Source organism: Pygocentrus nattereri, chromosome 19 (assembly GCF_015220715.1).
Source record: "Pygocentrus nattereri isolate fPygNat1 chromosome 19, fPygNat1.pri, whole genome shotgun sequence".
NCBI lineage: Eukaryota > Metazoa > Chordata > Actinopteri > Characiformes > Serrasalmidae > Pygocentrus > Pygocentrus nattereri.
Genome location: NC_051229.1, coordinates 39,082,779 through 39,107,118, shown reverse-complemented (window position 1 = coordinate 39,107,118; position 24,340 = coordinate 39,082,779). Strand labels below are relative to the sequence as shown.

At 40.1% G+C, this 24,340-nt stretch overlaps 1 protein-coding gene across 1 annotated transcript in view; it reads right to left on the bottom strand.

Annotated features, from left to right (window-relative positions):
- Positions 1-24,340, bottom strand: part of brwd1 (bromodomain and WD repeat domain containing 1) — a 46,944-nt gene that overhangs the window by 4,938 nt on the left and 17,666 nt on the right. Inside the window, exons 18-38 of the mRNA XM_017681571.2 lie at positions 24,071-24,247; positions 19,090-19,273; positions 18,136-18,226; positions 17,135-17,272; positions 16,430-16,521; positions 14,413-14,662; positions 13,753-13,869; positions 13,558-13,665; positions 12,680-12,804; positions 12,513-12,595; positions 11,289-11,400; positions 11,141-11,202; positions 10,100-10,255; positions 7,416-7,536; positions 7,089-7,214; positions 6,931-7,000; positions 6,745-6,798; positions 1,508-1,633; positions 1,024-1,176; positions 425-600; positions 106-284 (exon numbers count right to left, since the gene is read on the bottom strand). Of these exons, the coding sequence (XP_017537060.1) occupies positions 106-284; positions 425-600; positions 1,024-1,176; positions 1,508-1,633; positions 6,745-6,798; positions 6,931-7,000; positions 7,089-7,214; positions 7,416-7,536; positions 10,100-10,255; positions 11,141-11,202; positions 11,289-11,400; positions 12,513-12,595; positions 12,680-12,804; positions 13,558-13,665; positions 13,753-13,869; positions 14,413-14,662; positions 16,430-16,521; positions 17,135-17,272; positions 18,136-18,226; positions 19,090-19,273; positions 24,071-24,247 (2,700 nt within the window). The remainder of the gene's footprint in view (positions 1-105; positions 285-424; positions 601-1,023; positions 1,177-1,507; positions 1,634-6,744; positions 6,799-6,930; positions 7,001-7,088; positions 7,215-7,415; positions 7,537-10,099; positions 10,256-11,140; positions 11,203-11,288; positions 11,401-12,512; positions 12,596-12,679; positions 12,805-13,557; positions 13,666-13,752; positions 13,870-14,412; positions 14,663-16,429; positions 16,522-17,134; positions 17,273-18,135; positions 18,227-19,089; positions 19,274-24,070; positions 24,248-24,340) is intronic.

Here is a 24,340-nt window from a genome sequence, read left to right as displayed (position 1 = left end):
AGGGAGTAATCAACATGTTCAGAATTACAGCTACAGTTAATGAAGCTATAAGCTAATGAACATTTTGGACTAGGTTTTCTTCTGACAGCAGCGGCACACACACACCTGATGTAGATGAGGCGCTTTTATTGGAGCCCTCAGAGTAATCATCTGCTGACGTGTAGGTGGATCTGCGCCTCTTCCTCTTCCTCCGGCTGCGCTCCGGTGCAGACACTTTGGCTGAGGTAGATTTGGTAGTAGGTGGAGCCACTTGTTCCTGAGTTTTAACAGCAGCTCTCTTCTGACTGACAGGACACACAACGGGAGAACGCTCTCAGCACTGCTCTGTTAGCCACACTTTTCAATAAAATCAATAAGCCTAAACATATTTAGATGGAGTACATAATGAGGCTATGATATCTGTAAGCCCTGAGAAGAAGCCCACCTGGTAGATTCCTGCCTGGTGACAGGAACAGTGGGTTCCTGCTGCTGGAGCCTCTTTCTGAACCTCTGACTTCGCCGCAGCCTCAAGCTACTCTTCACAGCTGTCCTGTAGTCAGATATGATCTTTCGAATGCGCTCTTCAAACAGCGCAGACAGTCGCAGAGTCATGCTGTAAATCTGCAAATCGTGGGTATAAGAATGTGCATTTAGTGCATTTACATCTGAAATGAGAAAAAAAAGTCAGAATACACAGATCAGAGGTACCCAGTCCTCATCCTAGACATTAACACCCTGCTGCGCTCAGATCCAGCTCAAAAAAAAAAATAATTAAACTTGAAATGTTAAGTTCATAAACTTTACTTAATAAGTTAACATAATGTAAAGCACAAGTTATTCTTCTGCAGTGCTGTACATTTAAAAATTCTAAACCTTTTCTTTTAGTGTAATTTAGTATCAAGCACTCAGATAGTAATCAAAGCCAAATGTCTGCTATCATAATAAACCTACTCACTTTAGGAAAAAAAAAATTAACATCTACAAATGTTGTGAGAAACAAAAGTCTTAAAAGAGACTGTTTGGGATGGAAAGGTGGTCACTAACCTTGGAGCGTTTGTTCGGCGTGTAGGCTTTAGCGTTAGCAAAAATAAGCCTGGTGTCTTTGCATAAGTCTGTGGGGTTTTCATAGCGTTCTTCTTCAAGGGTTCTCCGAACAGTTTGCAGATCCATGGGAGTATCTATGATATTCGAATAGTCCTGGAACAGATACAAGAATGAGAGACTGTCTTTACAATATCAGTGGTGTTCTAACTGCAACTTCTCTAGAAGGTTTCAGTTATATTTGAATAGTATCAATGAGCTGTTTACTGAATCCAGATCATGCGTTTGCTTAACTCGGTCTGATCTCTTGGCTAGGACAGTATGTTTCAATAAGGGACTTTAACGTTTTATTGTGTCTAAGTTTCTTGAAACTCTTAAAAGGAGCCAAATCAATCAGCCCTTATCAATATGAGTTACTGTATATGTGCAGATGAAATGTTGAGCTTTTCTCTACAAATTTTGAGCCTGTAAATGCCACCGAACTCACTGGATACTCATTCTGGTCCACAGGCTGACGGAAGGGCTCAGAGTCCTCACACTCAAACATGTAGTCCAGAAGCTGCTTGCAAGCTTCTTTCCAGGCGTCTCTGTCCTGCACCACCTCTAAAGAAGGCTGAACAAAGATCACAGGAGCAGAATAACATTAAACATTCATACTGTACTTGTACGTCAAGTCAATGAATGCTTACAGCACAGGTTTCCAAACTTTGAGTCTATTTATCACACTGCCCCCTTCTTTGATTAGGAAAACTGACCCTGGCCATCTGACCAAACAAATTCCAATTGGTTATGTCCCTTTGCTTGTACTACCTGACTAGGTTTGACAACAATGACTAACATTTTACTAAATAAGATTAAAGTAATTTTATCGTTGTCGTGATATGAGTTCCACAATCAACACATCTTTAAGATCTGTTCCGTCATCGGCATCGTAAAGACGTCCTTATATTACCAGCACAAACTGTTACAAGACCGCTTCTCTGCACTGGGACTGAACCTGCTAAGGAACCTAAGTGGGAGACGAATGACAAACATTCAGCCAAATGGCAACTACAAAACACACAGAGACCTTAAAATGTCCCCAAAACTCAGCTTTAACAGAAGTTCAACTACAAAACACACAGAGACCTTAAAATGTCCCCAAAACTCAGCTTTAACAGAAGTTCAACTACAAAACACACAGAGACCTTAAAATGTCCCCAAAACTCAGCTTTAACAGAAGTTCAACTACAAAACACACAGAGACCTTAAAATGTCCCCAAAACTCAGCTTTAACAGAAGTTCAACTACAAAACACAGAGACCTTAAAATGTCCCCAAAACTCAGCTTTAACAGAAGTTCAACTACAAAACACACAGAGACCTTAAAATGTCCCCAAAACTCAGCTTTAACAGACGTTCAACTACAAAACACACAGAGACCTTAAAATGTCCCCAAAACTCAGCTTTAACAGACGTTCAACTACAAAACACACAGAGACCTTAAAATGTCCCCAAAACTCAGCTTTAACAGAAGTTCAACTACAAAACACACAGAGACCTTAAAATGTCCCCAAAACTCAGCTTTAACAGAAGTTCAACTACAAAACACACAGAGACCTTAAAATGTCCCCAAAACTCAGCTTTAACAGAGGTTCAACTACAAAACACACAGAGACCTTAAAATGTCCCCAAAACTCAGCTTTAACAGAAGTTCAACTACAAAACACACAGAGACCTTAAAATGTCCCCAAAACTCAGCTTTAACAGAGGTTCAACTACAAAACACACAGAGACCTTAAAATGTCCCCAAAACTCAGCTTTAACAGAGGTTCAACTACAAAACACACAGAGACCTTAAAATGTCCCCAAAACTCAGCTTTAACAGAAGTTCAACTACAAAACACACAGAGACCTTAAAATGTCCCCAAAACTCAGCTTTAACAGAAGTTCAACTACAAAACACACAGAGACCTTAAAATGTCCCCAAAACTCAGCTTTAACAGAAGTTCAACTACAAAACACACAGAGACCTTAAAATGTCCCCAAAACTCAGCTTTAACAGACGTTCAACTACAAAATACACAGAGACCTTAAAATGTCCCCAAAACTCAGCTTTAACAGACGTTCAACTACAAAATACACAGAGACCTTAAAATGTCCCCAAAACTCAGCTTTAACAGAGGTTCAACTACAAAACACACAGAGACCTTAAAATGTCCCCAAAACTCAGCTTTAACAGACGTTCAACTACAAAATACACAGAGACCTTAAAATGTCCCCAAAACTCAGCTTTAACAGAAGTTCAACTACAAAACACACAGAGACCTTAAAATGTCCCCAAAACTCAGCTTTAACAGAAGTTCAACTACAAAACACAGAGACCTTAAAATGTCCCCAAAACTCAGCTTTAACAGAAGTTCAACTACAAAACACACAGAGACCTTAAAATGTCCCCAAAACTCAGCTTTAACAGACGTTCAACTACAAAACACACAGAGACCTTAAAATGTCCCCAAAACTCAGCTTTAACAGACGTTCAACTACAAAACACACAGAGACCTTAAAATGTCCCCAAAACTCAGCTTTAACAGAAGTTCAACTACAAAATACACAGAGACCTTAAAATGTCCCCAAAACTCAGCTTTAACAGAAGTTCAACTACAAAACACACAGAGACCTTAAAATGTCCCCAAAACTCAGCTTTAACAGACGTTCAACTACAAAACACACAGAGACCTTAAAATGTCCCCAAAACTCAGCTTTAACAGACGTTCAACTACAAAACACACAGAGACCTTAAAATGTCCCCAAAACTCAGCTTTAACAGAAGTTCAACTACAAAACACAGAGACCTTAAAATGTCCCCAAAACTCAGCTTTAACAGAAGTTCAACTACAAAACACACAGAGACCTTAAAAGTCCCCAAAACTCAGCTTTAACAGAAGTTCAACTACAAAATACACAGAGACCTTAAAATGTCCCCAAAACTCAGCTTTAACAGAAGTTCAACTACAAAACACACAGAGACCTTAAAATGTCCCCAAAACTCAGCTTTAACAGAAGTTCAACTACAAAACACACAGAGACCTTAAAATGTCCCCAAAACTCAGCTTTAACAGAAGTTCAACTACAAAACACACAGAGACCTTAAAATGTCCCCAAAACTCAGCTTTAACAGAAGTTCAACTACAAAATACACAGAGACCTTAAAATGTCCCCAAAACTCAGCTTTAACAGAAGTTCAACTACAAAACACACAGAGACCTTAAAATGTCCCCAAAACTCAGCTTTAACAGAAGTTCAACTACAAAACACACAGAGACCTTAAAATGTCCCCAAAACTCAGCTTTAACAGAGGTTCAACTACAAAACACACAGAGACCTTAAAATGTCCCCAAAACTCAGCTTTAACAGAAGTTCAACTACAAAACACACAGAGACCTTAAAATGTCCCCAAAACTCAGCTTTAACAGAAGTTCAACTACAAAACACACAGAGACCTTAAAATGTCCCCAAAACTCAGCTTTAACAGAGGTTCAACTACAAAACACACAGAGACCTTAAAATGTCCCCAAAACTCAGCTTTAACAGAAGTTCAACTACAAAACACACAGAGACCTTAAAATGTCCCCAAAACTCAGCTTTAACAGACGTTCAACTACAAAATACACAGAGACCTTAAAATGTCCCCAAAACTCAGCTTTAACAGACGTTCAACTACAAAATACACAGAGACCTTAAAATGTCCCCAAAACTCAGCTTTAACAGAGGTTCAACTACAAAACACACAGAGACCTTAAAATGTCCCCAAAACTCAGCTTTAACAGACGTTCAACTACAAAATACACAGAGACCTTAAAATGTCCCCAAAACTCAGCTTTAACAGAAGTTCAACTACAAAACACACAGAGACCTTAAAATGTCCCCAAAACTCAGCTTTAACAGAAGTTCAACTACAAAACACAGAGACCTTAAAATGTCCCCAAAACTCAGCTTTAACAGAAGTTCAACTACAAAACACACAGAGACCTTAAAATGTCCCCAAAACTCAGCTTTAACAGACGTTCAACTACAAAACACACAGAGACCTTAAAATGTCCCCAAAACTCAGCTTTAACAGACGTTCAACTACAAAACACACAGAGACCTTAAAATGTCCCCAAAACTCAGCTTTAACAGAAGTTCAACTACAAAATACACAGAGACCTTAAAATGTCCCCAAAACTCAGCTTTAACAGAAGTTCAACTACAAAACACACAGAGACCTTAAAATGTCCCCAAAACTCAGCTTTAACAGACGTTCAACTACAAAACACACAGAGACCTTAAAATGTCCCCAAAACTCAGCTTTAACAGACGTTCAACTACAAAACACACAGAGACCTTAAAATGTCCCCAAAACTCAGCTTTAACAGAAGTTCAACTACAAAACACAGAGACCTTAAAATGTCCCCAAAACTCAGCTTTAACAGAAGTTCAACTACAAAACACACAGAGACCTTAAAAGTCCCCAAAACTCAGCTTTAACAGAAGTTCAACTACAAAATACACAGAGACCTTAAAATGTCCCCAAAACTCAGCTTTAACAGAAGTTCAACTACAAAACACACAGAGACCTTAAAATGTCCCCAAAACTCAGCTTTAACAGAAGTTCAACTACAAAACACACAGAGACCTTAAAATGTCCCCAAAACTCAGCTTTAACAGACGTTCAACTACAAAACACACAGAGACCTTAAAATGTCCCCAAAACTCAGCTTTAACAGAAGTTCAACTACAAAACACACAGAGACCTTAAAATGTCCCCAAAACTCAGCTTTAACAGAAGTTCAACTACAAAACACACAGAGACCTTAAAAACCACAACTACACATTTGAGGGTATCACTTACACTGTTTTTACCTTGATGAATGAAAAATGTACCTGCACAGAATGTTTAATTCTGACTGCGCAGTTCCGGAAAAACAAACTCTTAAGAACTCTAAGGAAGACTAAAGCATGGTGTGCCACAAGGCTCCATTTGAGGGCCACTCTACTTAGAGCACAGTTGCAGTCATTCAAAAGCACTGTGTTAGCTTCCACTGCAATGCTTGTGATGAATGCTTGTAAATCTCAGTCAGGCCAAATTTAAATTGAACAAAAATGAAATGAAGAAAAGAAAAAGAAAAAAAAAAAAAACAGGACAGCATGCAAGCACTATTACTTGGCTGATCGTTCCTCTGGAACTTGAATTCTGATGGTCACGCCTCAATAACTTGTTTCTATTGATTCTAAATTAATATTATGTGAATAGGATATTTCTTATATCAAACATATGCAGAAGAAAAACTGGTCCATACTTTTATCACTCTCAGCTGACCACATTAGCCATACCTTATTAAACCTGACTATGATGATCTGCCATGCACACACTGACTCTAGATCTGAAATCATCTCAGGGAGGTTTTCCTGCGACAGTCACCCTCAGCAAAGCTTATTAGGGGGTTTACATCTGCATTTCTATAAAGCTGCTTTACCACAAAAACACCTTCACACAAACAAATTACAAACTAGTTTCAATAAACTGCATCCTTTAGCTAACCGACTTCGGAGATACGTCAGCTTAAACCACTGAAAACAACCAGCGATGCTGTTTAGGCCTAATATAAAGGTTACAGATCAAAGTTAGAAATTACTTCTACTTGGTCAGAGCCACAGTTTAATTTGATATCAAGTAGTTAATTTAACAAATGTGAAGCGCTACCTGATGTGATCTTCGTCCAGCAGAGGTGCCTGGTGCATCAACATCTTCCAGCTCCTGAAAACAACGAAGCAATGCCAATCGTCATATTAACGTAATACAGAAAAGAATCGGATACTAATTAAACCTGCAACACCAAAATCCTGTTTAATCTGGATCTGGAAAACTAGAACTAGTCAACTGGCTCACCTCGTCCTCTGTGTACTCCATATTTTCAACTGCATTGTAGATCTCCATAATGTCCATACACTGTGTTTTGCTGGTGAAGAAAAAAAAAATACATGTTAATAAAAAGGGAGATGCTAATTTATTCATGAAAGACGCACAGATATTACCAGTGGACCTACCTAATAAACTTTAGGAGAACATCTGTAATGAGTTTCGCTGACTGTGCAATCTTGCTCCGTGGCTCATTGAAGGTCCTTGCATTGTGAAAAATATACCTTATGTCCCAAATTAGCGCAGAAAGTCTCCTGCAAATGAAACCAGATACAGCAGGTCAGACAAACAGTTTTTCATTCAAAATACCCAGAACTTTCCAGATGCCATTTAATGCTTGCTGAGCAGGTAATGCATGCAACACCAACCATATCTGTGAAAGAAACTTCATGGCAGCCCCAGCCAACACCACACAACCAATCACTACATAGCTTTGCATGGGGAAAACCAGATACCTGTAAAAATTGTGCTTCAGTCTCATGCGGATGGTGCCCAGGTCAGTGGGGTAGGCTATTACAGTACAGTACGTAGGATACTGAGTCAGGTCCACCGGGCCAGAGAAGGGGGCAGCGATATCTAATAAACACACAGATGACACTTGATGCATGTTTGCACAATTATTATAGAATATCAATTAGAGGAAAAGGACATTAACCTCTAAAAGTCACAGTAATAAAATCATGATGCAACTGTATTTTAATTATTTTTGACTCCGTTCACTTAATCAAGCAGAGAAATTGTGTGGAAAGTGCAGATTCTAAAGTTTCATTTCAGACCACATTTGTGTTTAGGTAGAAGAGAATATAATTAACTAAAATTTTGATTTGTTGTCTTGTTTTACAAAAAGAGAACATGAACATTTTTGCTGTTTTTGTACGAAGTTGAGCTCAAACCTGAACACAGAAAGTAAATCTAACGTAATAACGTTAAATGCATATAAGAGGTTTGCTGGTAAAACTGAAAGAAGAATCATGACTGACTGAGTTGAATAAAAACAAGCTGAAATATGAAGCACTGCTGTGAATCGCCCTGTAAAGCCCGAAATAATCCGTTAAAAGTCAGAGGCGTCAGGTCGGGAGATTCACACCACATCGTATGTCTTCACGTATTAAAGTCACACAAAGACTCAAAAACTAGGTCCTGCTCTATGCTTAGGTCTCAAATGATCTCCTAATCAACATTAAACTGATAAAGAAATGATGTCAATAGTAGTTAATTCACTCACATCCTCAGAAGACACCTCCTTCATCAAGTTTAGACCGAGTTCTCTTTGAATTCTCTTTCAGTCCTATTCATCTTCTCAGGGAAGGAGGCTGAAGCACTGCTGACACTACAGAATGCTCTGCAGGCAGTTACACATTTCCACCAGAGAGGTCTCCAAATTAAAACTTACAAAAGTTCAGCTTTAATGTGTAATTAGTACAGCGCAACGAATAGCAATAACTCTGAGGCTTATAACTGCTCTAAAGACTCATTTATGCTGACCGTTAAATACAGATACAACAGACGAAGGCTTCTCCACCACACTCCACCTGGCTCTCACCCACCTGGACAATAAAGACACCTACGTCAGAATGCTGTTCATAGACTTCAGTTCAGTGTTCGACACCATCATCCCTCAAGCAGCTGATTGGTAAACTGAGCCTGCTGAGCCTGAACGCTTCCCTCTGTAACTGGGTACTGGATTTCCTGACTGAGAGACCTCAGTTAGTCAGGATAGGTAATAACATCTCCAGCACCACCGCACTGAGCACCAGTGCCCCTCAGGGCTGTGTGCAAAGTACAGCTCAAATCACATCTTCAAGTTCGCTGATGACACGACTGTGATGGGTCTTATCAGCAAGAGTGCAAGGTGACCACCCCCCCCACTGAACATTACTGGCTCTGCTGTGGAAATAATCAGGAGCACCACGTTCCTTGGTGTCCATATCATAGATAACCTCACCTGGTCCCTCAACACCAACTCCATAACCAAGAGAGCCCATCAGCACCTCTACTTCCTGCGGAGACTGAAGAAGGCTCATCTCCCCCCTCCCATCCTCACCATGTTCTACAGGGGGACTGTGGAGAGCATCCTGAGCAGCTGCATTTACATTTACAGCATTTATCAGATGTTCTTATCCACAGCAACTTACAAGAAGATCTGCATCATCGCTTGGTTTGGGAATTGCACCGCCTCGGACTGCAAGACCCTACAGCGTAAAGTGAGGACAGCTGAGAAGATCATCAGGGTCTCTCTCCCCTCCATCATGGACATCTACACCACACGCTATATCCGGAAAGCCACCAGCATTGTGGACGACCCCGTCCATCCCTCACACAGAGTTTTTTCCACTGCTGCCGTCTGGCAGAAGGTACCGGAGCATCCGTGTCATCACTGCCAGACTCTGCAACAGCTTTGCTCCTCAAGCGATTAGGATTTTAAACTCATAAGGACTGAACTGAAAGCTCCCCTCACACACGTACTCTATACACACACCTCTGGATCATCACTGCTACACTGTGTTTACACTGTTTACACAAGTTTTATTACCTCAGTAACTGCTGTGTTTGTTTGTCATCTGACTGCGAGACTCACAGATCACAGCATGTTAAATATCTCTGCACCTTATTTTCTAGCTTCATTTTTCGTTTGCACACCATGTCTGCACGTGTGCACTTTGTGATCCATGTTGCTCCGTTTTGTTCCTGGAGGAACGTAATTTCACTCCACTGTCTACAAAGATGGAATGAAAATAAAAGCCTCTTGACTTGACAGATACGGACAGAGCCTTCGCTTGGACTCTGCGATCATTTAATCAATTTAATTTCTGGGGCAGTTTAGACAGTAAACGAGAGATGACCATAGCTGAATGTCTACAGACACGACAAAGAAGAAACATTAACAATGGCAGAACTTTTTGAGGACGGGTTGTGACTTTTTAGAAACATTAAACATCTATAAAAATGTGAACTTCTCTACTGTTGCCCTGTTTGTTGTGGCCAGAAACTTTTGACTCTGGACTGCCCTCTAGTGGATGTATTGCTTAACATATATAACAACATAAAAAATGCATGGACGTGGGACAGTAACTGTGACAGTTAAATCGTTTGAAACATTTTTGTACATAAAGGTAGTATAAATAGCCTTAATACACACCCACTGTGATGAGCTGGTCTATTCCTGCTATGATCCGAGCGCTCTCCTCCTCTCGACTCCGCACCCCCCACTCTCTGTCGCGAGGCTTGTACAGGATGTCGTTCATCTCCTCAATAGTGACCGGCACTCCTGCACCTTCCGACTCCGGCTGCTGGGCTGTAGAACCCACAAAAAACAATCAGAGACCATACAGAGCTCTGAGGAACATGCATGAAAACAGTCGAGCATGTGCCCAGCGTCATTATTAGAACATAACAGCATCACTACCTGTCATTTGCACAGGTAACAAACACTCCAGATTCTGACGAGACCTCGGCCAACAGACCAACACGCTGACTGGCCAATAAAGTCAGTGGATGAGCAGATTTACTGGAACTGGTGAAGTGTTGAAGTTTTTGTTTTGTATTATGAGGAATTCACTCCTCTAAAGCACCAATTTCTGAGAGTTTTAATGGTGTCACTGGTTTCAATCAGCAGTTGCTCCACTTTATTACAGCAACACAAGCTGAACTGGCACCACCAAACAATATTTAAATGTATTTAGATATAACCTTTAAAAAAATGATAGTTATGCACATAATTTGTATTCAAGTCTTTTCTGCTGTTCTTTCATTTTTGGTTATATTAAATTGTATCAACCAAAATTGAGTTACTGTCATTTTTAGCTAAAAATTGATATCAATTTTCATATCAGATGGGCACTGAGACACAATAGCAAAGTTCTGCTATTTAATATCAAACAGCACTCAAGACACTATTTACTATAAATTCAAGTACAAAGGATTAAAGCAGAGCTCAGAATTTTTAGTTACAAAAAGTCTCAACACTGCACTAAAAATGAGCCAAAAACATTGAAAGGAAAGGAAGAAATATCCCAGTTTACCCAGTTAAACGTAAAAGTCATCAGTGCTTACTGGGGATAAGGCAGTGACAATTCCAGTCTTTACTGTCACACTCAAAGGGCACCAAGCAGATCAAAGGTGTGAGAGGCCAGTGAAAGAGTTTAACAAATTAGAAAAAGGAGAAGTCACATGTGTTTACCATCTTCTGGAATGGCCTCGATGTCCCATGGGCTGAGCTTCTCTGTCTCCCCATTGTCCCATCTGCAGAGAGAGCATCGCGTCAGAAAACCTCATGCAAATACATAAAGAGTGCCACAGAGAGAAGAACCAACAGAACACTATCTTACTTGACTTTAAAACACTGGAAATGGCTGTCAGGGTACTCGGGCTGATACGGCTCCTGACAGACTATGGTCCCAAACCACCATGCGTCATCAATCACTGACCGGAAACGATTATCTACAACACAATCAGAGGAAAACAGAAGGTAATACAATATGATCAAAACATACCACCATGAAGAATTAAACCACACTTATCATGTATCATCAGTTCATTCACTACAATGAACTGCATTTCACTGAAAAGAGTCTGAAGTCTGAAGATCACCAGTTCAAACAGAGGCCAAAAGAGCATAGCTGGTTCTGCTTAAAGGGGAATTAATGTTTAATATTTAAGACATAAACAGAGTAAGAACTGTTCACAGTGGTGGTGATAGGAACCAGACGTCCACTTCTAAAAGCTCTCACACAGAAACCTTTTTTTGAGGTTTTGGGTGGTAAATGTCTGTGTTGTTGTCATGGTTCCCTGCACTCTGGTTCCCAGCACCACCAATGAAAAGACATCTGAACCATTTCACACCAAACTGCTCTGAATCTCTCTGTTTATATATCAACTGTTATAGGAGTTTCAGAAAACTGGTGGAACCTACGTTCAACCGTGTCACTGTAAAGTCAGTTTTTGGTAGCTTTTCTTTAAATGTGACACATTGATATATTTTGTAACCGACTGTTGCCACATTGCTCACCCCTGTTTACAAATCAAGCATCAAGATCCCATGTGTAAAACAAGACCTGTGGCACAATCCTATTCAACCTACAAAATTATTTAAATTTTCTGTTAATATTAGCCTATACACCATGAGCTGCACTACAGTTCCCAGCATGCACTGCAATGTTACATGCGCTCCCACCTAATCCCGCCTAATTATCTATGGTCAGAAAAAAACCCTGCTGTACAGTAGGGACAGTTAAATAGGTTTAACAGTGATCTGCAGCTAATGTAGTCTATAGTTTTATATAAAACAATTTGTTTTTATTCAAAATTGTTTGTGAATCGTTCAAGTATTCAATGCCTATTTTTCATCGCAGTTTTGGCATATTTTGAATAAACAATGGCCAGTTGGTGTCATAGCAAAATGTTAAGTGAAAATAAAATGACTCCGCTGGTCCGCAGATTAGATGAGATTTCTTAATAAGGCCCTTTTAGTGGTCAAGTTCGACAGCCCTGATCTAGGTGGAACTAAGTTTATGAGGTTAAATAAAAAGGCAAGAAAGCTCTGGCTTGCGTACTTGGTGTCCAGACTCTGCAGCGCGCCTCGTCATAACTTTGGCGGAGAACGAGGAAGTCAATGACATCCGGCATATCATGATACCTGCAGAAGAAAGAATCATTACAACACACGTGACTCCAAATTAGCTAGTCTGTGCAAATTAATGACAGTATGTCAAACACTCACTTTACAAAGAAGGACTTGTCTGTTATTCTGCTCGTTCCAGGGTCGATCAGCGTCAGCTTCAAGCAGCAGAGGGTTGGAGGGCACACCTCGTATTTGATCCCAGTTATTTTAACAAACTCTTGGTCCTGATGAATAAACAGAGCACCAACATCATTATAGCAGCTGCAAAAGGCGAAGTACTACTGACCAGACTCTGTTTGGTCAGCCAGCGAAAGTGTGTTCTCTCAACATCTTCAAACTGAAGACCGTGTCTTCGTGAAGCGACTGAGCGCTAGTCTGAGCGCTTACTGAAATGCACTGCACTGCACTCATGCTGTGTTTAATTTGGGATCTTTCTAGGTACCAGATCTGCCTTTCGTTTACAGATGTCTTCAAACTCGGTCAAAATTAATTTCTTCACATTCTGTTGATATTTTTAGTTCATTTTGAACCAATTCATGTTTCAAAAACTAAAAACCTTTCAAATTTTGTCTTTAAGATTCATTTATTTGCAGGATGTTTCTAAATGAGTGCTTTGTTCTGAAAATTGGCTCTGTGCCACAAAATACCGTGGTGGGTCTCGCAGGAACGCAGACCTCCAATGTGCACAGAGCTTCCTTAAAAAAGAAAAAAGAAAAAAAAACATGTTCATCAATAAGCTCCTAAAATCTGAATCTCTGTCCAAGCACTACAGATGTTACCTGAGCTGGAGGTTTGACAGAGGTAGCAACAGCAACTAAGAGATGGGACCTGTAATAAATTGTTGATTGCTGTCTGTGGTAACTGCCCCATATGGTACAGACACAACTTATAAGGAGATTAAGTTGAAAAATGCAGTAATGCTATGATAATCACTGTTTCACTCCATAATCTCAATATGACTGTGAAGGAACTCTCACTCTCAGCTCCATCTTCTTCCACGGCTGCTTGTCAAGGTTGATGGGGTACAGATTACTCCTGCACACGGCCTCCACGTACGCCTCATGACCCTGACGGAAGTAGATCACCTACAGGACACAAAACGCTCAGACGATGACAATACGTCTTGACTTTTAACCCAGAACATGTAGAGGGTGACGTGACCGCAAACAAACCTCGTCTCCCATCTGTGGGACAAAGGGGGACTTCCGAGGAACCACGTCAGTGATCCAGGCAGAGGGCCGGAACTCGTTGGACACCTCTCTGTTCATAGACGGCCTCGGTTTTGGGCACTGAGATCATAAGAAGATGCAAACGCCAAGTTAAAAACGGTCAGCTATCTATGCATATTGGAACTATAGCTGCGCGGCGTATTGAACATTTACTGTTTATTAAATACTACAATGTGCTCAGCGGCACTTTAAACAGGCTGTGTGTTCTGCCTGAATTTGTATAAATGCAGTGAAATGAATGTCGGTCCAAACTGCATTTGATTCAAAATCACAGTGAAATGAACAGTCCAAGCTGTATTTAAGATGCAGTGTAATGAACGTCAATCAAATTTCTGTGTTTTAAATACAGTGTACTTCACCTAAAAGGATAAGCGGTTTAGAAAATGTTCATTACACTGTATTTCACACATCAGTCCAAACTGCATTTGTTTTAATCGCAGCATAATAAACATTAGTCTGAAACGCAGTATGCTGAACTTTGCAAATTATATGTACACTTTAACCCAAACACCCAAATTAAATCATGGCCCTAAAGCTCATATTTAACCACACGTGTGAGATGTGTAATGAGATTTGTGATGAAACTGGCTCAACATGATGCACCTTCGGCGTTTTGCTTTTCGCTTTTTTCTTCTGTTTCTGAGGTGAAGATGACTGCACTTCTTCATCCTGCGTTTGCTCTGTTTGCTCCTCCTCTGCTGTGTTGTCTTCCTCTTCTTCCTCCTCCTCCTCCTCGTCCTCCTCCTCATCAGAACTGCTGATTTGTCTGCGAGCGCGTCTTCGGGAGGACAGGCCCGGATTGACTGTGATTCCAGCGTCGGCTGTCCAGTCCGAGTACTCACTGGAGGAGTGGCTTCAATTAGAAACAGACCAAACGTTAAATCACGTAATATGGAAATTATAATATATACACAATTTGAAGATGTCAAGCTTTGCATCACATGAAAACTTCATGACAAACCAACAGAAATGCTCCACATATACCTGGAGCTGCATATTTTCTCCTGTAACATTACCATTTTATATACGGAGTTTTGTCCAGACAGAGATCATATGTTGATTATGTAAGTTAAAGGACCAGTGTGTGAGATTTAGGGAGATCTATTAACAGAAATGGAATATAGTAAACAAAACCATGTTTTCAAAAGTGCATAAATCACCTGGAAATGTAAACTGTGTTTTCATGATCTTAATATGAGCTCTTCATACACTACAGTTCCAAAAGTATTCACTCCCCCATCCAAATCACTGAATCCAGGTGTTCCAGTCACTTCCATGGCCACAGGTGTATAAAGCCGAGCCCCTCGGCCTGCAGACTGCTTCTACAGACATTAGTGAAAGAATGGGTCGCTCTCAGGAGCTCAGTGAATTCCAGCGTGGTGCCGTGATCGGACGCCACCTGTGCAGCAAGTCCAGTCGTGAAATTTCCTCACTACTAAATATTCCACAGTCCACTGTCAGTGGGATTATAACAAAGTGGAAGTGATTGGGAACGACAGCAGCTCAGCCACGAAGTGGTCGGCCACGTAAAATGACAGAGCGGTCAGCTGAGTTGCTGAGGGGCATAGTGCACAGAGGTCACCGACTTTCTGCAGAGTCAATCACTACAGACCTCCAAACTTCATGTGGCCTTCAGATCAGCTCAAGAACAGCGTAGAGAGCTTCATGGAATGGGTTTCCATGGCCGAGCAGCTGCATCCAAGCCTTACATCACCAAGCGCAATGCAAAGCGTGGAATGCAGTGGTGTAAAGCGCCGCCACTGGACTCTAGAGCAGTGGAGACGGGTTCTCTGGACTGACCAATCACGCTTCTCCATCTGGCAATCCGATGGACGAGTCTGGGTTTGGCGGTTGCCAGGAGACGGTACTTGTCTGACTGCATTGTGCTGAGTGTAAAGTTTGGTGGAGGGGGGATCATGGTGTGGGGTTGTTTTTCAGGAGTTGGGCTCGGCCCCTTAGTTCCAGTGAAAGGAACTCTTAAAGCTTCAGCTCCAAGAGATTTTGGACAATTTCATGCTCCCAACTTTGTGGGAACAGTTTGGGGACGACCCCTTCCTGCTCCAACATGACTGCACACCAGTGCACAAAGCAGGTCCATAAAGACGTGGATGAGCCAGTTTGGTGTGGAAGAACTTGACTGGCCTGCACAGAGTCCTGACCTCAACCCCATAGAACACCTTTGGGATGAATTAGAGCGGAGACTGTGAGCCAGGCCTTCTCGTCCAACATCAGTGTCTGACCTCACAAATGCGCTTCTGGAAGAACGGACAGAAATTCCCATAAACACTCCTAACCCATTTGGAAAGCCTTCCCAGAAGAGTTGAAGCTGTTATAGCTGCAGAGGGTGGGCAGACATCATATTAAACCCTATGGATTAAGAATGGGATGTCACTCAAGTTTGATACATGTGAAGCAAATACTTTTGGCAATATAGTGTATCTACACAGGGAGCGGCTCCCAATCCAAACACAGGGTCTAGAGGACGCCTTTAGTGTTTTTATGCTGAAGTAGCAGCTTGCATTTGGTGGCGCTGTAGCTCTGGATGGAAGATGCATTCAGACACACATCAGCCATGCTGAAACTCGCCAGATAGAGTAGAATAAAAGTGCAGGGTGTTTACCTTGAACTGTCACTTCTCCACTCCTCCTCCTCCTCCTCCTCTTCTTCTTCTTCATTTGAAGAGTCCATCTCACTGCCTTCCATCTCATTATCCTAAAGTGTACATTTACCAAAATCAGAGTTTAATCTAAACATCTCAAACACCTAAAACGACTATGTGATGGACTATCATCGATATGAAGGCGGAAATTCAATTATACTTTGGGAACATTGCTGATTATAATGACAAAGCAAGCGCACATTCTTTTAGCCATCTTAAAATGATCAGTCCATCTGAACCTACTAAACTAAACATATATTTTTAAAAACTAGACACACTGTGAATTGTATATTGTATATTTATATATATATAATTGTATATTGTACTGTCAGCTTTTTACTGTCCATAAATTACTTTATTATACTTAATTTTTGGCCTTTAATTACACATCTAACTTCTCTTTAATTTCTTTCTGTTTTTAAGTTGTCCGCTTTGCTTTTACTTCTGTAAAACAGTTTAAATTGACTTTCTCTATGAAATGTGCTCTATAATCAAACTTTTACTCTGTTTACAGCTCCTTGAATTCTGTGTATTTTGAATCGTATCAGAAGAACTAAATCAAATCATGGTGAAATTTGAGAATCATTTGGTGAAGAACTGTGACTGAACTGAATCTTTGTGAGGTCACAGATGTACACCTGTAAATAAAGGTAGGGTGTGCTGCACCTCAGAGGACGCGGTCTCCTCTCCCTCCTCACAGGAGTGCTCTATAAACTCATCCACGCTGTCTCTGCTCTCCAGCCGTCTGTGGCGTTTACGAGACTGAGTTCGCTTAGTGCACAATCCCTCCTCATCAGAGTCATCCTGCAGGAACAATAGCTATTCAAATAAAGCTCACATACTAAAGGGGAAGTCCACCAATTTCCAAAGACTTCTGCATAATTAAATGATGCAATCAAAGAAAAACACCAAATATCAAAAATATAAGTAGCATGCGGTCAACAGACCACTTGCAAAACTCTGACAAAGTAACGCATCTCTTAGATACCATCACATTTTCAGCTCAGTTCAGCTGGTAGCATCAATAAAACTTAGAGGGAACGTCCACTAATTGTCCAAAATTCCTGCATATTTAAACAGGTAAGATGTAAACAGAGCAGTTCTGAGCGGTTTGGTGTGAAACGCTGTTGTAGGGATACTTACCAAGTCAGAATTGCTCACAGTGGTGGTGATAGGAACCAGACGTCTACCTCTAAAAGCTCCTCACAGAAAGTTCCTACATGAAATCGTTATGAATTCACTGCCTGAAGACTGAGACGCTGTTTTATGAGAGTTTAGAGAATCCATCATTTTCCCATCATCAACGTTCCATATAAACTCAGAAGACACGTGTAGGTTCTCTGGTGGTTCTGGATGGTAAATAAAATGTCTATATCTGTGTTGTAGTCATGGCAACCCCTGGCTCCCATCACCACCACTGTAAAGACATCAGAACCATTTCGGACCAAACCGCTGAATCACTGTTTACACTTCTCTGCTTACAGAATTTTTGGAAAATTGGTGGAGTTCTGCTTAAAGCAACAATTACTTCAAAGAAATAAAGGAATATTGATTGATTGCATTATCAGAAAACTACCGTCTTCACAAAATACTCAAAGCTCAAGTACTCAGTTACAGTATCTGTGTATTATTTGTGTATTCAGTGTTATACAGTTTGAGATGTTTACCCTGAAGGTGCTGTGGGTTATTCTGCGTTTTTTAGTGTTGTACATTGTGATCTCCTCCTCGCCCTTCGCTGTCCTGTAAGACTCCTGAGACCTGAAACAAAGAGGTTTATCTTTCACCGTTAGATAAAACTGACAAATTCTGACTATCCTTCATCACTAAAACAGTCAAAAAAACTCAAATCACTAAAACAGAAGTGTGAGATCATAAAAACTCAAAATCACTAAAACAAAAGTGTGAGATCATAAAAACTCAAAATCACTAAAACAAAAGTGTGAGATCATAAAAACTCAAAATCACTAAAACAAAAGTGTGAGATCATAAAAACTCAAAATCACTAAAACAAAAGTGTGAGATCATAAAAACTCAAAATCACTAAAACAAAAGTGTGAGATCATAAAAACTCAAAATCACTAAAACAAAAGTGTGAGATCATAAAAACTCAAAATCACTAAAACAAAAGTGTGAGATCATATTCTCAACGAGAACAAAAATGTAATGCTTTTATGAGTAGGAGTGTAATGGTACATGTATTTGTCTTGAACCGTCATGGTACGGACATTACGAGTCAGTGCGTGCAGCTATACGGAGAATATGCAGCAGTCAATGTGCGGGAATTAATGAACGTAACACAGAACCAAAATTCCACCCAGAAACCTCATGTCAGGACCTTTTCTCTTTTTTTAATTCAACTATAGAAGAAAATGTGAGAGTATCTGCTTAATTTTGACATTTTACTGTTCAATACACTACAGGCCGTAACAAGGACATCAGGGGGCTGGCAGAGCAACCTGTAACCTAGCCTTATACATCTGGGGGACTTCTGTGCAGTGTTATACTCTTAGTTATGAATAACCACAGATGCACAAGAGCTCTGAAAGTGCTCTAATGAAATAAAGCATGAGATGCTTACTTTAATAACTTATGAGGTGTTGGAACCTGTCTGGGGGTCTCACCTGTACGCACTGCGAGTGAGCTCAGGCACCACCACCCTCCGTCGCCAGGCCTGCAGGTCCCGCTCTGTGGCCATCTGACTGCGAGGGGCATTTTGATGCATCTGCCGCACTCCCTCCACCTGCCCGCTGCGCCGGAGTCCCACGTTAGGAGGAGACTGAACCTCCATGCGCTCGCTCAGAGACACTGCAGACAGAAAACGGGAACAAATCATAAAATTATTATACAGTGTCACTTATTAACCATTAGGCACACAAACAAACATAACATTTATCAAATATGAAACAATGTTCTTACAACCTGAAATGATGCCTCTTCTAAGTCTTCCCTACATTTAGGTTTAATGAACAACAAAGATCAGCACCACAACTGCTCCAGTAAATGCTTATGATTTTAGCTTTTCACTGTACAAGCCAAAGTTTCAGCTGTCCGGTTACGTTTCTTTCAGCCAGTGTAACTCAAAGACTGCTAATAAGTTCAATATTGTCTATAAAACTCAGTGTGGAAATGCCTGCGAACTCTGTTGCCCCCCTCTGGCACAAACCGAAAATGTCCTACACATACTAAATATATACAACAAAACAGCATAAAACATGAAATAATAAACCCCAACACCACCACATTAAATGTAAATGTATTGATCTCACTTAATAAAAGTCTCTTAGTGCCCGAGGGCCTCATTTATTTTCCTTTTCAGCTTAATTAATCTCTCCAGACTCCACCAACAAATATCTTCTTTATTAGCTACTGCTTCACTAATAAAATTTCTGTTATATGAAAAATAATGAGAGACTCTAAAACAGACTCGGTTTATATCACAATACCTACATTTAGAGTCGGTTATTCATTCAGCCTAATGAGAAACTGTAGAACGGACTCGGTTTATATCACAATACCTACATTTAGAGTCGGTTATTCATTCAGTCTAATGAGAAACTGTAGAACGGACTCGGTTTATATCACAATACCTACATTTAGAGTCGGTTATTCATTCAGTCTAATGAGAAACTGTAGAACGGACTCGGTTTATATCACAATACCTACATTTAGAGCCGGTTATTCATTCAGCCTAATGAGAAACTGTAGAACGGACTCGGTTTATATCACAATACCTACATTTAGAGTCGGTTATTCATTCAGTCTAATGAGAAACTGTAGAACGGACTCGGTTTATATCACAATACCTACATTTAGAGTCGGTTATTCATTCAGTCTAATGAGAAACTGTAGAACGGACTCGGTTTATATCACAATACCTACATTTAGAGTCGGTTATTCATTCAGTCTAATGAGAAACTGTAGAACAGACTCGGTTTATATCACAATACCTACATTTAGAGTCGGTTATTCATTCAGTCTAACGAGAAACTGTAGAACATACTCGGTTTATATCACAATACCTACATTTAGAGTCGGTTATTCATTCAGTCTAACGAGAAACTGTAGAACGGACTCGGTTTATATCACAATACCTACATTTAGAGCCGGTTATTCATTCAGTCTAATGAGAAACTGTAGAACGGACTCGGTTTATATCACAATACCTACATTTAGAGTCGGTTATTCATTCTGTCTAATGAGAAACTGTAGAACGGACTCGGTTTATATCACAATACCTACATTTAGAGTCGGTTATTCATTCAGTCTAATGAGAAACTGTAGAACGGACTCGGTTTATATCACAATACCTACATTTAGAGTCGGTTATTCATTCAGTCTAATGAGAAACTGTAGAACGGACTCGGTTTATATCACAATACCTACATTTAGAGTCGGTTATTCATTCAGTCTAATGAGAAACTGTAGAACGGACTCGGTTTATATCACAATACCTACATTTAGAGTCGGTTATTCATTCAGTCTAATGAGAAACTGTAGAACGGACTCGGTTTATATCACAATACCTACATTTAGAGTCGGTTATTCATTCAGCCTAATGAGAAACTGTAGAACGGACTCGGTTTATATCACAATACCTACATTTAGAGTCGGTTATTCATTCAGCCTAATGAGAAACTGTAGAACGGACTCGGTTTATATCACAATACCTACATTTAGAGTCGGTTATTCATTCAGTCTAATGAGAAACTGTAGAACGGACTCGGTTTATATCACAATACCTACATTTAGAGTCGGTTATTCATTCAGTCTAATGAGAAACTGTAGAACGGACTCGGTTTATATCACAATACCTACATTTAGAGTCGGTTATTCATTCAGTCTAATGAGAAACTGTAGAACAGACTCGGTTTATATCACAATACCTACATTTAGAGCCGGTTATTCATTCAGTCTAATGAGAAACTGTAGAACAGACTCGGTTTATATCACAATACCTACATTTAGAGTCGGTTATTCATTCAGTCTAATGAGAAACTGTAGAACAGACTCGGTTTATATCACAATACCTACATTTAGAGTCGGTTATTCATTCAGCCTAATGAGAAACTGTAGAACGGACTCGGTTTATATCACAATACCTACATTTAGAGCCGGTTATTCATTCAGTCTAATGAGAAACTGTAGAACGGACTCGGTTTATATCACAATACCTACATTTAGAGTCGGTTATTCATTCAGTCTAATGAGAAACTGTAGAACGGACTCGGTTTATATCACAATACCTACATTTAGAGCCGGTTATTCATTCAGTCTAATGAGAAACTGTAGAACGGACTCGGTTTATATCACAATACCTACATTTAGAGTCGGTTATTCATTCAGCCTAATGAGAAACTGTAGAACGGACTCGGTTTATATCACAATACCTACATTTAGAGCCGGTTATTCATTCAGTCTAATGAGAAACTGTAGAACGGACTCGGTTTATATCACAATACCTACATTTAGAGTCGGTTATTCATTCAGCCTAATGAGAAACTGTAGAACGGACTCGGTTTATATCACAATACCTACATTTAGAGCCGGTTATTCATTCAGTCTAATGAGAAACTGTAGAACAGACTCGGTTTATATCACAATACCTACATTTAGAGTCGGTTATTCATTCAGTCTAATGAGAAACTGTAGAACGGACTCGGTTTATATCACAATACCTACATTTAGAGCCGGTTATTCATTCAGTCTAATGAGAAACTGTAGAACAGACTCGGTTTATATCACAATACCTACATTTAGAGTCGGTTATTCATTCAGCCTAATGAGAAACTGTAGAACGGACTCGGTTTATATCACAATACCTACATTTAGAGTCGGTTATTCATTCAGCCTAATGAGAAACTGTAGAACGGACTCGGTTTATATCACAATACCTACATTTAGAGTCGGTTATTCATTCAGCCTAATGAGAAACTGTAGAACGGACTCGGTTTATATCACAATACCTACATTTAGAGTCGGTTATTCATTCAGCCTAATGAGAAACTGTAGAACGGACTCGGTTTATATCACAATACCTACATTTAGAGTCGGTTATTCATTCAGTCTAATGAGAAACTGTAGAACGGACTCGGTTTATATCACAATACCTACATTTAGAGTCGGTTATTCATTCAGTCTAATGAGAAACTGTAGAACGGACTCGGGTTATATATCACAATACCTACATTTAGAGCCGGTTATTCATTCAGTCTAATGAGAAACTGTAGAACAGACTCAGTTTATATCACAATACCTACATTTAGAGCCGGTTATTCATTCAGTCTAATGAGAAACTGTAGAACGGACTCGGTTTATATCACAATACCTACATTTAGAGTCGGTTATTCATTCAGTCTAATGAGAAACTGTAGAACGGACTCGGTTTATATCACAATACCTACATTTAGAGTCGGTTATTCATTCAGTCTAATGAGAAACTGTAGAACGGACTCGGTTTATATCACAATACCTACATTTAGAGTCGGTTATTCATTCAGTCTAATGAGAAACTGTAGAACGGACTCGGTTTATATCACAATACCTACATTTAGAGTCGGTTACTCATTCAGTCTAATGAGAAACTGTAGAACAGACTCGGTTTATATCACAATACCTACATTTAGAGTCGGTTACTCATTCAGCCTAATGAGAAACTGTAGAACGGACTCGGTTTATATCACAATACCTACATTTAGAGCCGGTTATTCATTCAGCCTAATGAGAAACTGTAGAACGGACTCGGTTTATATCACAATACCTACATTTAGAGCCGGTTATTCATTCAGTCTAATGAGAAACTGTAGAACGGACTCGGTTTATATCACAATACCTACATTTAGAGCCGGTTATTCATTCAGTCTAATGAGAAACTGTAGAACGGACTCGGTTTATATCACAATACCTACATTTAGAGCCGGTTATTCATTCAGTCTAATGAGAAACTGTAGAACGGACTCGGTTTATATCACAATACCTACATTTAGAGCCGGTTATTCATTCAGTCTAATGAGAAACTGTAGAACGGACTCGGTTTATATCACAATACCTACATTTAGAGCCGGTTATTCATTCAGCCTAATGAGAAACTGTAGAACGGACTCGGTTTATATCACAATACCTACATTTAGAGCCGGTTATTCATTCAGTCTAATGAGAAACTGTAGAACGGACTCGGTTTATATCACAATACCTACATTTAGAGCCGATTATTCATTCAGTCTAATGAGAAACTGTAGAACAGACTCGGTTTATATCACAATACCTACATTTAGAGCCGATTATTCATTCAGTCTAATGAGAAACTGTAGAACAGACTCGGTTTATATCACAATACCTACATTTAGAGTCGGTTATTCATTCAGTCTAATGAGAAACTGTAGAACGGACTCGGTTTATATCACAATACCTACATTTAGAGCCGATTATTCATTCAGTCTAATGAGAAACTGTAGAACAGACACAGGAAAAGCCTGTCCAACTTCATAACAGTAGCTATGTGAGAACACACTGTGGGTGGAGCCTGAAATAAGCTGTTCTTACTTGTCTGAGCTTTGAGCTGATGAAACTCTGAGGCAGTGAATGCACAAGTTGTGGGGTCAGTACCTCTCCTGGGGGTTCCTGGTGCTCCTATTGTGGCGGGTACAGCAGGTCCTCCAGCCTGCCGGTCCTGCTGCTCCTGGAGTTGGCGGATAGCATCGTCCAGAACGCTGCGGCGAGCCTGAGGATCCTCACTCTCAACCGGCTGCTGACTGATCACCTGCTCCACCACCTCACCATCACCTGCACACAGAACATGGCAGGAGTGAGGGGCCTGGAAACCTCTGGAGCCTTCGTAAAAAAGCCAACTTAACATAAACTATGAATAAAGAATGT